At 43.3% G+C, this 11,828-nt stretch overlaps 1 protein-coding gene across 1 annotated transcript in view; it reads right to left on the bottom strand.

The window, feature by feature from the left end:
- Positions 1-5,512: 5,512 nt before the first annotated feature.
- The window catches only part of UBXN4 (UBX domain protein 4), a 1,313,764-nt gene continuing 1,307,448 nt past the window's right edge, over positions 5,513-11,828 (bottom strand). Inside the window, exon 13 of the mRNA XM_044074960.1 lies at positions 5,513-10,848. Coding sequence (XP_043930895.1) covers positions 10,710-10,848 — 139 coding nt within the window. The 3' untranslated portion in view covers positions 5,513-10,709. The remainder of the gene's footprint in view (positions 10,849-11,828) is intronic.

Raw genomic sequence — 11,828 nt, 5'->3', positions numbered from 1 at the left:
AGAATACAGGTGGGTCAGTGTTGTACTCTGCTGAAATTGCTGAAGCATGGATCTTTACGGAGGAATAAGAAAGGCCATTATGGAGCATTTCAGCCAAGTATTCTAGAATATGTGGAATGCTCATGATTGTCGGATCTTGACCCTTTGCGGTGTTCCAGGTACGAAATCTCTTCCATTTTGCTGAATATGCTTTTCTTGTGGAGGGCCGCCGGGCTTCCATGATGATATCCTGTACCCTCTTGGATAGTTTATCCTGGCGAGGAGTCAAGGTATTCTCCAGGCTATCAGCTGCAAGGTTTTTAGACTGGAGTGCAGAGTCTTGTAATTGTGCTGTGTCAGAAGAAGTGGCCATTGTGGTAGAGGCCAAGGTTTCGTGCGTGACATGCTCCTTAACAGTGGGTACCAGTGTTGTCTTGGCCAGTCCGGGGCTATCAGGATTACTTTTGGTTGCTCTATCCTGATCTTCAGTAAGACCTTGGTCATTAATGGAAGAGGTGGGAATGCATATACTGTTAGATTATTCCAGTTGAATGAGAGGGCGTCCACTTTCCATGCTTGAGGATGGTATGTCCTTGTGCAGAATTTCCTCAGTTGATGGTTGTGGTGGGACGCAAAAAGATCTATGTCCGGCATTCCCCATGCATGTGTTATCTGGAGAAATATATCCGGGTGCAACATCCATTCGTGTGGATCCATGATGTTTCTGCTCAGGCTGTCCGCCAGAACATTGTCTTTTCCTGGTACGAACTGGGATTGTAGCTCTATATTGAGTTTCAGGGAAAGGTCCCACAGATTCATCGCCAGCCTTGCTTGTTTATATACCACATAACTGTGGTATTGTCTGTCTTTATTAACAGGTGACCTTGGTGCAGGAAGAGCCTGAAGGCCTCGATGGAATGTATCACTGCCAGCATTTCCTTTTGGTTGATGTGCAGATGTAATTCCCTTTGTGTCCATTGCCCTTGAATGCATCTGCCCTCCATGTGAGCTCCCCATCCATGGTCTGAGGCATCCGTTGTAATGGTTTGGCTGATATGTGGCTTGCTGAAAGGCAGGCCCATGTTTGACTGGCTTGCTTTTGCCCACCACAGGAATTCCTTTTGAAGGCAAGGAATGAGGGGGATCAAAGTTTCTAGACTGTGACTGTGCTGAGACCATAGACTCCTTAGGTACCATTGTAGTTTCCTCATATGTAGCCTTGCTTGTGGGATCAGAAGAATGCAAGATGCCATGAATCCCAGGGCCTGCAGGATCTTCCTTGCAGTTAGCTGGATTTGCGTTGTCAGATTTCTGAAATAATCCGGTAGTTGTGCTTGTTTTTCTTCTGTGAGAAAAGCCATCTGGGTGTTTGTATCCAGTTTTGCACCCAGGAAAATTATTCGTTGGGATGGAACAAGTCTTGATTTCTGAATGTTGACTGTGTATCCCAAGGCCTGTAGTAGTCGGATGACATAGTTTAAGTGTTCTACCAGTGTTTGCTGGCTGTCCGCTTGTATGAGGCAGTCGTCCAGGTAAGGGTAAATTTGAATCCCCTGAAGTCTGCACTGTGCAACTACTGATGCCAGGCATTTCGTGAATACTCTGGGCGCAGTAGATAAGCCAAATGGCAATGCTGAGAATTGATAATGCTCTAAACCTGCAAGAAATCTGAGGTGTCTTCTGCAACTTTGTCTGATAGGGACATGCAGGTATGCCTCCTTGAGGTCTAGAGTTACCAGCCAGGACCCCTTGCCCAGCATGGGAAGGAGTTGCTGTAAGGTCAGCATCTTGAATTTTGGCACGATGAGGTAAGTATTCAGTGCGGACAAGTCCAGTATTGGTCTCCATTGCTTTTCTTTTCTTGGAACAAGGAATAGTCTGGAATGAAATCCTTGGCCTTGTTCTGAGAGAGGAACCCTTTCTATTGCCCTCATTTGAAGTAGCTTGGAAATTTGTTTGAAAGCCTCTGCCCTTTGGTTTGGTGGCAGGTTTGGCATGCCTTGTCTTTTTGGTAATGTATGGAAATGGAATCTGTATCCTTTGTCAATTATTTGCAGTATCCATTTGTCCTTTGTAATACTGTGCCCCTTTTTTGAGAATAAAGATAGCTTTCCGCCCAAAGGTGCTTCCAATTGAGCCCTGGTTGGCGGGGTCATAGTGAAGTCATTGAGATGGTCCTTGTGTAGTAGTTGTAGGTCCTGCAGTACCTCTCTGGTTTGGAGGCTGCCATTGACGTCCTCTGTAGGAGCCTCGAGCTTGCCTTCTACCTCTGGCACGCCGGTTTCTGCCTCTTTGAAATCTGTCTGTGTCCGGAAAGGACTAGTTCTTAGAAGGCCAATTTCTGCTGAATCTTGGTGGCTGGACCTGTAGGAAATCTTTGACTGTTTGTACTGATTTAGCCTTTTCCTCAAATTTCTTTAAGACCTCTTGAGCTGTGGAGCCAAATAACTTTTCTTTTTCCAGCAGAGCATCCAGAAGCTTTGCTTTAACATGATCTGGCAGAGTTTGTTCCTTCAGCCAAGCATGTCTACGTATGACTGCACCTGTCATTGCTGACCTACATGAAGCTTCCAATGCATCATAACCACACTGCAAGAAATGGTTGCTAACCTGCTGGGAGTTACGTACCAGATCCTGAAGGGCCTTGCGATCTATGGGTTCAGGTGAAGAAAGTTTTTTATGCAATTCATCTAACAAATACTCTTGGTATTGTATCATATGGAATTGACAATTTAATGCCCTCATAGACAGAGTGGAAGAAGTATACACCTTTTTACCCCATCTCTCTAAAGCCCTGGACTCCCTTTCAGAAGGGAGTGGGTTTTTAGTAGTGGTGGTTGCAACCCCTTTAGGGCCCTGGGAAATAGTTTCTGGGTCAGCAGAGTGGCCCTTGTAAAGGAAATGATGCGAGTCCGGGACCCTGAAGTACCTATCGGGTTTGACAGGAGCCGGAGGAAGGGAGTTAGGGGAAATACTAGACTCAAGAGTACACATCATCAATGACATTTAAAACCGGAGGAATAGCCAAAGGTCTATGTTGAGGTAAATGCAAAAAAGTTCTTAATCTCTTCCTGGAGTCAGAGAATTCCTGGCCCTGCCATTTGAAATGCTCTCTCATGGAGTGGAGGGTCTCCCCAAAGGACAACTCTTCAGGAGGGGAGGCCGAGGGTATAGATTCCTCTGCATCAGAATCCTCGTAGGCCGTAAAGGCCTCCTCCTGGTAGTCTGATAGGGCAGAGTCATCTGAGGCCTCATCAGAAGACTGGGGATGTCTGCTCAACCCTGGGCCTTTTGTCTAGAGGAGGTTGAGAGCCCCTGTCCGGATGTGGCTGAGAGCCCCTAATTAGGGAAATAAGGTCTTCAGCTAAACTTAAAATCTGTGAACCGGTAGTGGTTCCCTGAGGAATAGTCTTGGGAGGGAGAGATTTTGGCTGTTTAGCAGCTTTAGCACGTGTAAATGCCTTAATGGACATGGATACAGGAGGCCTGGCTGCCCCACGTGCTGGAGTAGTCTCATCTAGAGAAATGGTGTCGGATATTTCCAGAGCACCGGTTTCAGTAGGAAATTCTATAACCGACTCAGAGGTGGCCTCCGGGGCCGAGATTGTCGGTTGGAAGCACCGAGGATTCAGTTTCGGCAGAGACCGAAACACTCGCGGTAGGCCTGGGCGTGGTTTCGGCCGAAACCACGGACCGCGTGTGTCGGTCCTTGTCCTTCCGTTTTTTGGGTAAATGAGGCGTCGGAAGCTCCGACGGCATAGTGTAACAGTATTTTTCCCAAACAAATTCCTCTGCGAACTCCGCCCGACGCCTAAGAGTGCGTCGATTGAAAGAGGCACAGGCTGCACAGGCCGAGACGTCGTGGTCTGGGCCTAGGCAGGGAAGGCAGTGAGAGTGGAAATCCTTATGAGGTATTTGTTTCCCACAAGATAAACAATTATTAACTTTAACCGTTTGATCTGACATCGGCTGAGGCAAGAAAGAGTCCCCAACGGGGTACTTAGCTTTTTGAAGTCTTCGGTTAGCTGAAATCTCAGGAGCTGGCCGACCGGCACTTGCGAACCGCTTCTGCTTCGGGCACTGCGCGGCAAGAAAGACTGAGGAAGATGGCGTCGGCTGACGCTTTTATATCCCAGGCGCTTTGACGTCGGGATGGAGGCGACATCAGCCGACGCCGGACCCAGACTTTGGAATCCGGCCGACCGAGGGGCTGCCTGAGGCAGGACAACCCATATGTAAGGACTGCAGATGCATCCTTGAAGGACATCATTGGATCTGTTCCAGGACTCAAGGTTTTTCTTTGGCGGCAGAGGGACATCTGATGAAGTGTAGTCAGTCATCTTGGATTGGGCCAAACGTATAAAACACTGGGTCTTGAGAAAGGTGTTGAGAGTAGAAAGCCTAGAAATAATGGTTTTTGTAATGAACAACTGCCAGATAGAGCAAGATTTGTGATTGTGTTCTGGGCCTAGGCAAAAAAGCACTCAGTGTGCAAGTCTTTGTATTAAAAGATAAAAAGGAAGGCTCCCCAACAGGGCACTTATCCATCTAAATAAACAAAGCCTGATGGAAACACAACCTGTTTGTGGGGTGTCAGTGAGCCAGTCTGAGGATCCATGCTCATACACCTGTTTTTATACCCCAACCCACATGAGCTGAGATGATGTGTCAGACGTACGACCTAGGGAAGGTAATGAATTGGCAACCTAGCCAGACGTCAGCAGTGACAACCTCATATGTCAAGAATACTGTGACAGTGATTTCAGTCAGGACATCTCACAGTATTTTACCAGTAATGTACTTTATATGCCCTATATCCAAATAAAGATCAAGGAGAAGCAAACCCTGCACTGGTCCTTATGCTTTTCTAAGTTTGAACTACTAAAATTCATATTATATATGAATATCTGAAATCTTAGAAATGAAATACATACCTTACATAAATCAGTGTCTTCAATAAATTTGTGTTTTTTCATCGTACCTAACACATACACTGTAAGTGCCTATACTCATTACGGAGTCCACAGTAAAAGAAAAGCCTTTACTATTAGCACTCTTGAAGCATGTTCTGCTTTAAACAGAAAACATGGAGCTCTTTCTTAAAAAGCAGACTACCCTAGTCTTTCTCGCATACAGTCAATACAAGCACGGCTAGTTTTACTTCATCACCTGCATACCTTGTTTTGTAAAAAGACGCCTTTGGTTTTATATTTCAAAGCAAATCTTTTCAATAAGTTGCATTATACACTAGATATGATTTGTTCAAGAAACTATGGGAAGTCATTCTTTTGAAAACAGAAGGAAAAACCTTTAATCTAGATGTGTTAATATAGATGCCTACAGGCAGTAAGCTACTTTTAGTTTACTCTGTTTTTGTATTTTATCTGTGAAACTTATGTGGCAGTGCTGTAAAAACAGTGTGGAAAGAAAAAAATTAAACATATTTCAACTCATACATATATATCAGTAACTTCAGAGGAAAGGAAGCAAGAAATATGTGACTGTTAGCTGTATAAACATTCTTACAAACATATTGTTGAAAAAATCTTTATTGTGAGAAGTATAAAGGATTTATATATAATCAGATGAGCATTTTAGAATATCAAGGCTGATAAATATGAAGACTGCTGACTGTGTACAAAGTAACTCCCACTGTACTTTGTTTATCAGCATGATGTATTTAAGGTCCATTTACTAATGTACACCAAATAAAAGCAAGTAAGGGATAAAAAATGCAGCAAGTTATTCAAAGACTAGAAATCTTTTCCCAGAATAAGAAGATTATTGATCAAGATATTAATTAGTCCTGTCAGCTGTTAGAAATTAGAAGTTATGTACTTACCATAACTTGGCATCGTCGTTGCCCATTTTCATTCTTTCTCACAAACGTGTTACAGATACAATTCCTTGGATCTGACTTGGCTGCATTTACAAGACTTGGATCTGAAACTCTAGCTCCTCCCTCTGCCCATAATACTCTATTCCATCCCTAACTCTTTAGATTGAGTTTATTGCCTTACTGGCCACTGTGTTACAGAAACAGGACAGAAGAAAAAGACAGAGGACCAAGAACAAACCAGGAACACAAAGGTTTCATTAACACTAAATGATCCTTCTAGGACTGACATGGCCAGGGGATGGCTGTGCGGGAAGGTGAGGAAGAATGAAAATGGGCAACACAGATGCTAAGTTATGTAAGTACATAATTTTTAAATCTAAAGTTGTACTTTTCATTCTTCTTCAAAAATGGGTCAGAGTCCCCAGCTACAAAACTCTTGGGAGGCCCTCAAGGAGGGACATACGGGATTCAAAGGAACCTCTGCTTCTGGAGACAATGTCCAGTTTGTAACGAATAACAAAAGTATGAGTCTCTGACCAAGTGGCTGCAGCACAAGTATCATCAATGGAAGTTCTTGATGAGAAGGCAGAGGAAGCAGCCATAGGTCTAGTGGAATGAGCTCAAGGAGGATGAGGCAATTCCAAAAGTTCTTCAGAATAAACCAGCAAAATACAATCAGTAATCCATTTAGCCATAGTAATTTTGGAAACTGCTTGACCTAAGCAGCTAGGGGAAAAGGAGACAAACAACTGATGAGACTTCCTATACTGTTTGGTTCTATCAACATCAAGAAGATGTAGAATATATTCACTCTTATTAGTAAAGTTTGGAAAGAAAACTAACAATCGAATGGACCAATTAATGTGAGCATCCATAGCCACTGTAGGCAGAAAAGAAGTGCTGGTTCATAGACACACCTTATTTTTATGGAAAATAATGTAAGGAGGCCTAGCCAATAAGGCCTGGAGCTCAGAACATATTCTTTCTGAAGTGATAGCTACCAAGAATATTGCTTTCCAAGAAAGAAACTTCATATCACATCTGTTGGTTCAAAGGGTTTCTGGGTCAACCCTTGGAGGGCCACAGTGAGATTCTTTACTGGAGGTCTAAGGAGAAAAATTCCTTTCATGAAAGCTTTACATAATCTGGAAGCTGTCAAAGAAGAGGATCTGTTTCCAGTGTGGAAGTTGGATATGCCTGCTAAGTGAAGTTTAGTAGGACAAAAACTGTCCCCTTCCTTAAAAAGAGTAGCGAGGAAAACAAGGATGGCCAAAGTAGGAGCTGAGAAAGGATCACTATTCTCTTTGGAAGCCCATATAGAGAACCATTTACATTTGCTTCTTTAGAGTTTTTTGGTGGAAGCCAAGACAATGTCACAAACTGGGGAAGTGAGCATGGACCATCTTACAGTTACTGGAAGTGGAGAAATCATGCGATTACTTTGAGGGAGTGAAGACTGGGATGTTGAATTCCTGATGGGTGAGATAAGAGATATAGAGTGGGCTCCAGTAACCAAGGAGAATATTTCAAGTGAGACCACAGGAAGGGGAACCATACCTGTCAAGGCCAGGAGGGAGCAATGAGGATGACTGAGGTCTTCAGCCTGCTTGCTTTCTGTAGAAACTTCGGAATCAATAGAAGAGGGGAGTAGGCATAGAAGAGACCTAGGGGCTGACTGTGAATCAGAGCAAGACTGCCCCAACAGCTGAAAATCATGTTCGCTACTGTTTGATTGAGGGAGCACTCATGAGGAAACAGAATGGACCTGCTGAGTCTATCTGCCTGCATGTTGGTTTTCCCAGGTATTTTCACTGCAGTTAGAAAACAGTCTGAAGAAATCATCCATTCCCAGACTCTCATGACCTCTCTGAACAATGGGCTGGAATGGGGTCCTCCTAGTTTGTTGATATACCAGACTATGACATGTTTGTGTGTATTGCAATATTGCAACAGTCCCTACGGGAGAATGTCCTGAAACGCTTGCAACATTAGCAGGACTACTCTCAACTCTAGGACAATCATATGCAACTTGGTCTCTGAGGAGGCCGAGCAAGGAGGTGCCATCAAAGGGGGCATTAACAAAAGATGTCTTGAAGGCTCCACAAAGTCGCATAGCCCTATCTAGGCATGTCTCCTAATGGCAATGCCTAAAGCAGTTCCTTGTGAGGCACCTTCCACTGTGTGGGAAATCAGCCTCACTGATGAATTGGCAACAGACGAAAGAATAGCTAACTGGGGAGAAACCTTCCTGAGATCCTATGAAGGCATGGACTTGGTGAGAGAAGTGAAGAGCTCCATGATCAAATCCCTCTGTAAGCGAGTAAAATATGGCAGGTAATTCAACAACCTCAGTGCGAATGTGGCTGAGGTGTAGATGTGCTTTCCACACATGGTGGATGGGCAGAGGAGCTTTGTTTGGCTAGCTCCTCCTTAGTGGCTGCCACCACAACTATGGCATCAACAGGGACACCTTACTCCAACGCGTTATCAGACATAGGGGCTAGAAATTTATCAGGGCATATGGGAATGGGCTCAACAGTGTCTGGTTCCTTCCAACCCCATAAGGAAACTATATCAATAAGTTTGTCAGCCGTGAGGGGGGGGGGGTCACCCAAGATGTAGACGGGCCAGCTCCAAAAGCTTCCAGGAACATAAACTCAAGGAGAGGAGGTTGGGAAGACCAGCCTCATTTTTGTTTAAGGATTTCCAGAATATCTCTAAAAGAGACATCATCAGGTAGCGATTCAGGGATCAGTCTCCCTCATGAAAGTTGGTGTCTTCAGTGAGAGACTCTACAGGGGAGTCTATGTGCCTCCTCCTACACATTTTCTTCCTCGGAAACACTTTTGTGGGGTGTTTAGAAGAGGTGTCAGAAGAAGTAGGGGGTATCCCACTGGGGAATGAGTGTGGAGGCTTACCACAGCTGGCTGACCCAGAGAAGCAGAAATGACGGGTTCAGAGCTAGGACCCGATTTTGGGTGAGGGGAAGGACCCGAGATATGAGAGGATGGCTCTCTAAGCAGAAAGAAGGTCCTTTCTATTACTTGGAAGGCTGACATATTCAGGGACCCCCCCCCCCCTCGGAGCAGAGGCAGCAGAGGAAGAGAGGTGAGGGCCAAACCCTGATCAGAGTCCCTCAGAGAAAATCAGATCCAAGCTGTCAAGAGGCAAGGCACCAAGGGGAAGGGATTGATCCAACAAAGAAGGAACCAAACCCAACTCCTCAGACCCGGCATTGACCTCTCGGATCAGAGACCTGTCCTGATGCAACGGCATCAGAACAGAGCTGATCTGGAAAACCATCGGAGGTGAGGAAGGGAGCTTCCTTGGATCTGACACTGACCCTCTTAAGGCTCTTGGATCCTGGAATTCTGAGACCACAGGCCTGATTGGAAAAGGAGACAGTATCGGTTGATTAGGGGCACTCATGGATTTGAGAGGGGATGGAGTTGGCAGGACTCCCATCTGGATCTAAGCCCTGAGAAATTTCTGCATCATCCTGTGCACATCTGCCTCAGTCAAGCTCCTAGAGGATTTGGATGATGCCACAGATGCAGGCCTGGAATGCTTCTTAGGAGTTTCTAACAACCTTTAGGACAAAGCTGGAGAAACTGGCTTCAAAATAAACACAGCAGATAGTCTCCTAGTCGTTGGATCTGAAGGTCTGGTATCCAAGCAGGAGGTAGATGGCATGGGGGAGCTAGTAATAGTTATTACTTCTGTTGGATCTGAAAAGGACTATGGATCTCAAAGAGGTAGCACCATCTTTGGATCCAGAGTCTGTGCAATTTTCTGAGGAGTCTCCAATGAAGCCCTTGGCGATTTCTGTAGTGATCGCTTTTTTGATTCAGTGGAGCCCTGATGTGGCTTGGAGGGGGTTTGAGCCCCAGGAGAAGATAAAGAAGCTGGCAGTAAGCCCTTTATTGTTAACTTATTGCAGCAATCAGAGATGGCCCTGGGATTAAAGGAAGCACATATATCATATGCTGAACACAAATGCTAAGGCCCCAGGCAATAGACAAGCTTCTTGTGGGCATCAGAATAAGGGATTTTGTGCCTACAAGAAGTGCATCTCTTAAAACTAGGTTTATCTGACATGACTAAAACTGTACCAAAAGCAAAACAGAATGTAGGAAAGATGAGCCTAACAGCTACACACCCTAAACTACAGCAACAAACACTATAACCTCTAAAACCAGTTTAAACACACTAAACATATTTTTTTTAACTAACAGACAAGCTACAAGATGTGCCAAAGGCATTAAGAAAGAATAAAAAAAGAAAAGCATAGCTTAATGCCTGTGAACTTTTCAAATTATCAAAGTAGGGAAGAGGATAGATGAAAGGTAGTAACTATACTTGAGAAATATCAGAAAATAACCCAAACAACGAGATTCAAAGCAAAAAATTACTCTCACAAATTTGAGACCGGATCTTGCTTCTTGACATGAAAGTGGCAAGAGATCTGGGAAGTTAGGGATGGCATAGAGAATTTTGGGTAGAAGGAAGAGCTCAAACATCAGATCCAAGTCTTGTAAATGTGGCAAAGTCAGATCCGAGGATCGGATCCATAACCCATTTGTGAGGAAGAATGAAAAGGACAACACCTGATTTTTGTATGCTTTGGAAAGCTCTGCCATCTACTGCAGGATCAGATAATCAGCTTGAGAATCCACAAGGCCATAGTCTTCTTAAAATAGCTGCCTTTTGCTTCCTGGATTAGAGCACTGCTTTGGATCCATGCAGCAGACAAGTAACCAATGGATACTACTAAATGAAGTCTGCAGGAAATACATTTGCCATAAATATGCCCCAGTTTGTTCAACAATTTCTCATACTCATTTCAATCAAATAAGAAAAACATAATGTTGCTTCTGTAAGGTTCCATAAACTACATCTGCTGTGTTGAATTTCCATTCCAAGTGTTATTGTCATCTTCGCTATCATCAGGAGTTCTTAGTCTATAAACTTTTCCTTCTTTTTTAAAGTCCTCACCACGCTTTTCAATTATTCTTCTTCTAACTGCTTCCCTGAAATAAACAAAAAATGAAAGTCATTCAAAATTATGAGCAGAATCATGCCCTAACTTCTCTCTCTGTATGTATATATATATATATATATATATATATATATATATATATATATATATATATATATATATATATATATATATATATATATATATATATATATATATATATATATATATATATATATATATATATATATATTTATATACACACACATATTAATTGTATTATCTCCATGACGTAGGTTGCTTTACTTCACAACACCATTTCATCATATGTTTAAATCTGGATATGGTTATACAGTACAGTTTTTAGCTCACCACTAAATTAAGCAAACAATACTCTGTCATACCCCAAAAAAGGCATTCTAATTTGCTCTGTTATGAGAGGGAGGGATTTCTCTTCTCTATGAAACATGGCCATTCTGGAATCAGGAATGGCACTGTAATGGCCATTCATCCAATTAAGCTGTGAAAACAAAGCACGACTCTTGCTAATGTTAGAAGGAAGCCAGCGGATGGGAAAGTGCCAGCTGAAATGGTCTTTGTCCTTTTTCTTCTTGTTTTTTCCCTGTGTGATATCTGTATTACTAAAATGAAGATTCAATTCAATTATCAACTCAATCCAAATAGCACGAGATGTGTAACCGCCACCCCCCAAGCCACCACAAGTATCACAATGTGTCAGGCTTCAAAACTGCTATCAAAAGGAACTACATCTCCATCACCAGCACTACTGGGAAACTGGACTTGTTCCGAAATACAAAAAAACAGCACTACAAACTGACAAGCCTCGTTTCCCAGTCATCACACCAGATGTTTTTGCTACCACAATGAGATGCAGTATTTGAAATACTAATGTACCAGAAAAGCTGAAGAAATGGCACTAAAGTACTACATCACTTACCAGTGAGCTAAGTGAGAGTAAAGCCTGATGTGTACAGCATTTAATTCTACCGCCTCAGTAAGAATTCAAACATG

Source organism: Protopterus annectens, chromosome 6.part0 (assembly GCF_019279795.1).
Source record: "Protopterus annectens isolate FY-2018-M chromosome 6.part0, PAN1.0, whole genome shotgun sequence".
NCBI lineage: Eukaryota > Metazoa > Chordata > Ceratodontiformes > Protopteridae > Protopterus > Protopterus annectens.
Note: the sequence above shows the minus strand (reverse complement) of the source record. Positions and strands in the feature narration are given on the sequence as shown.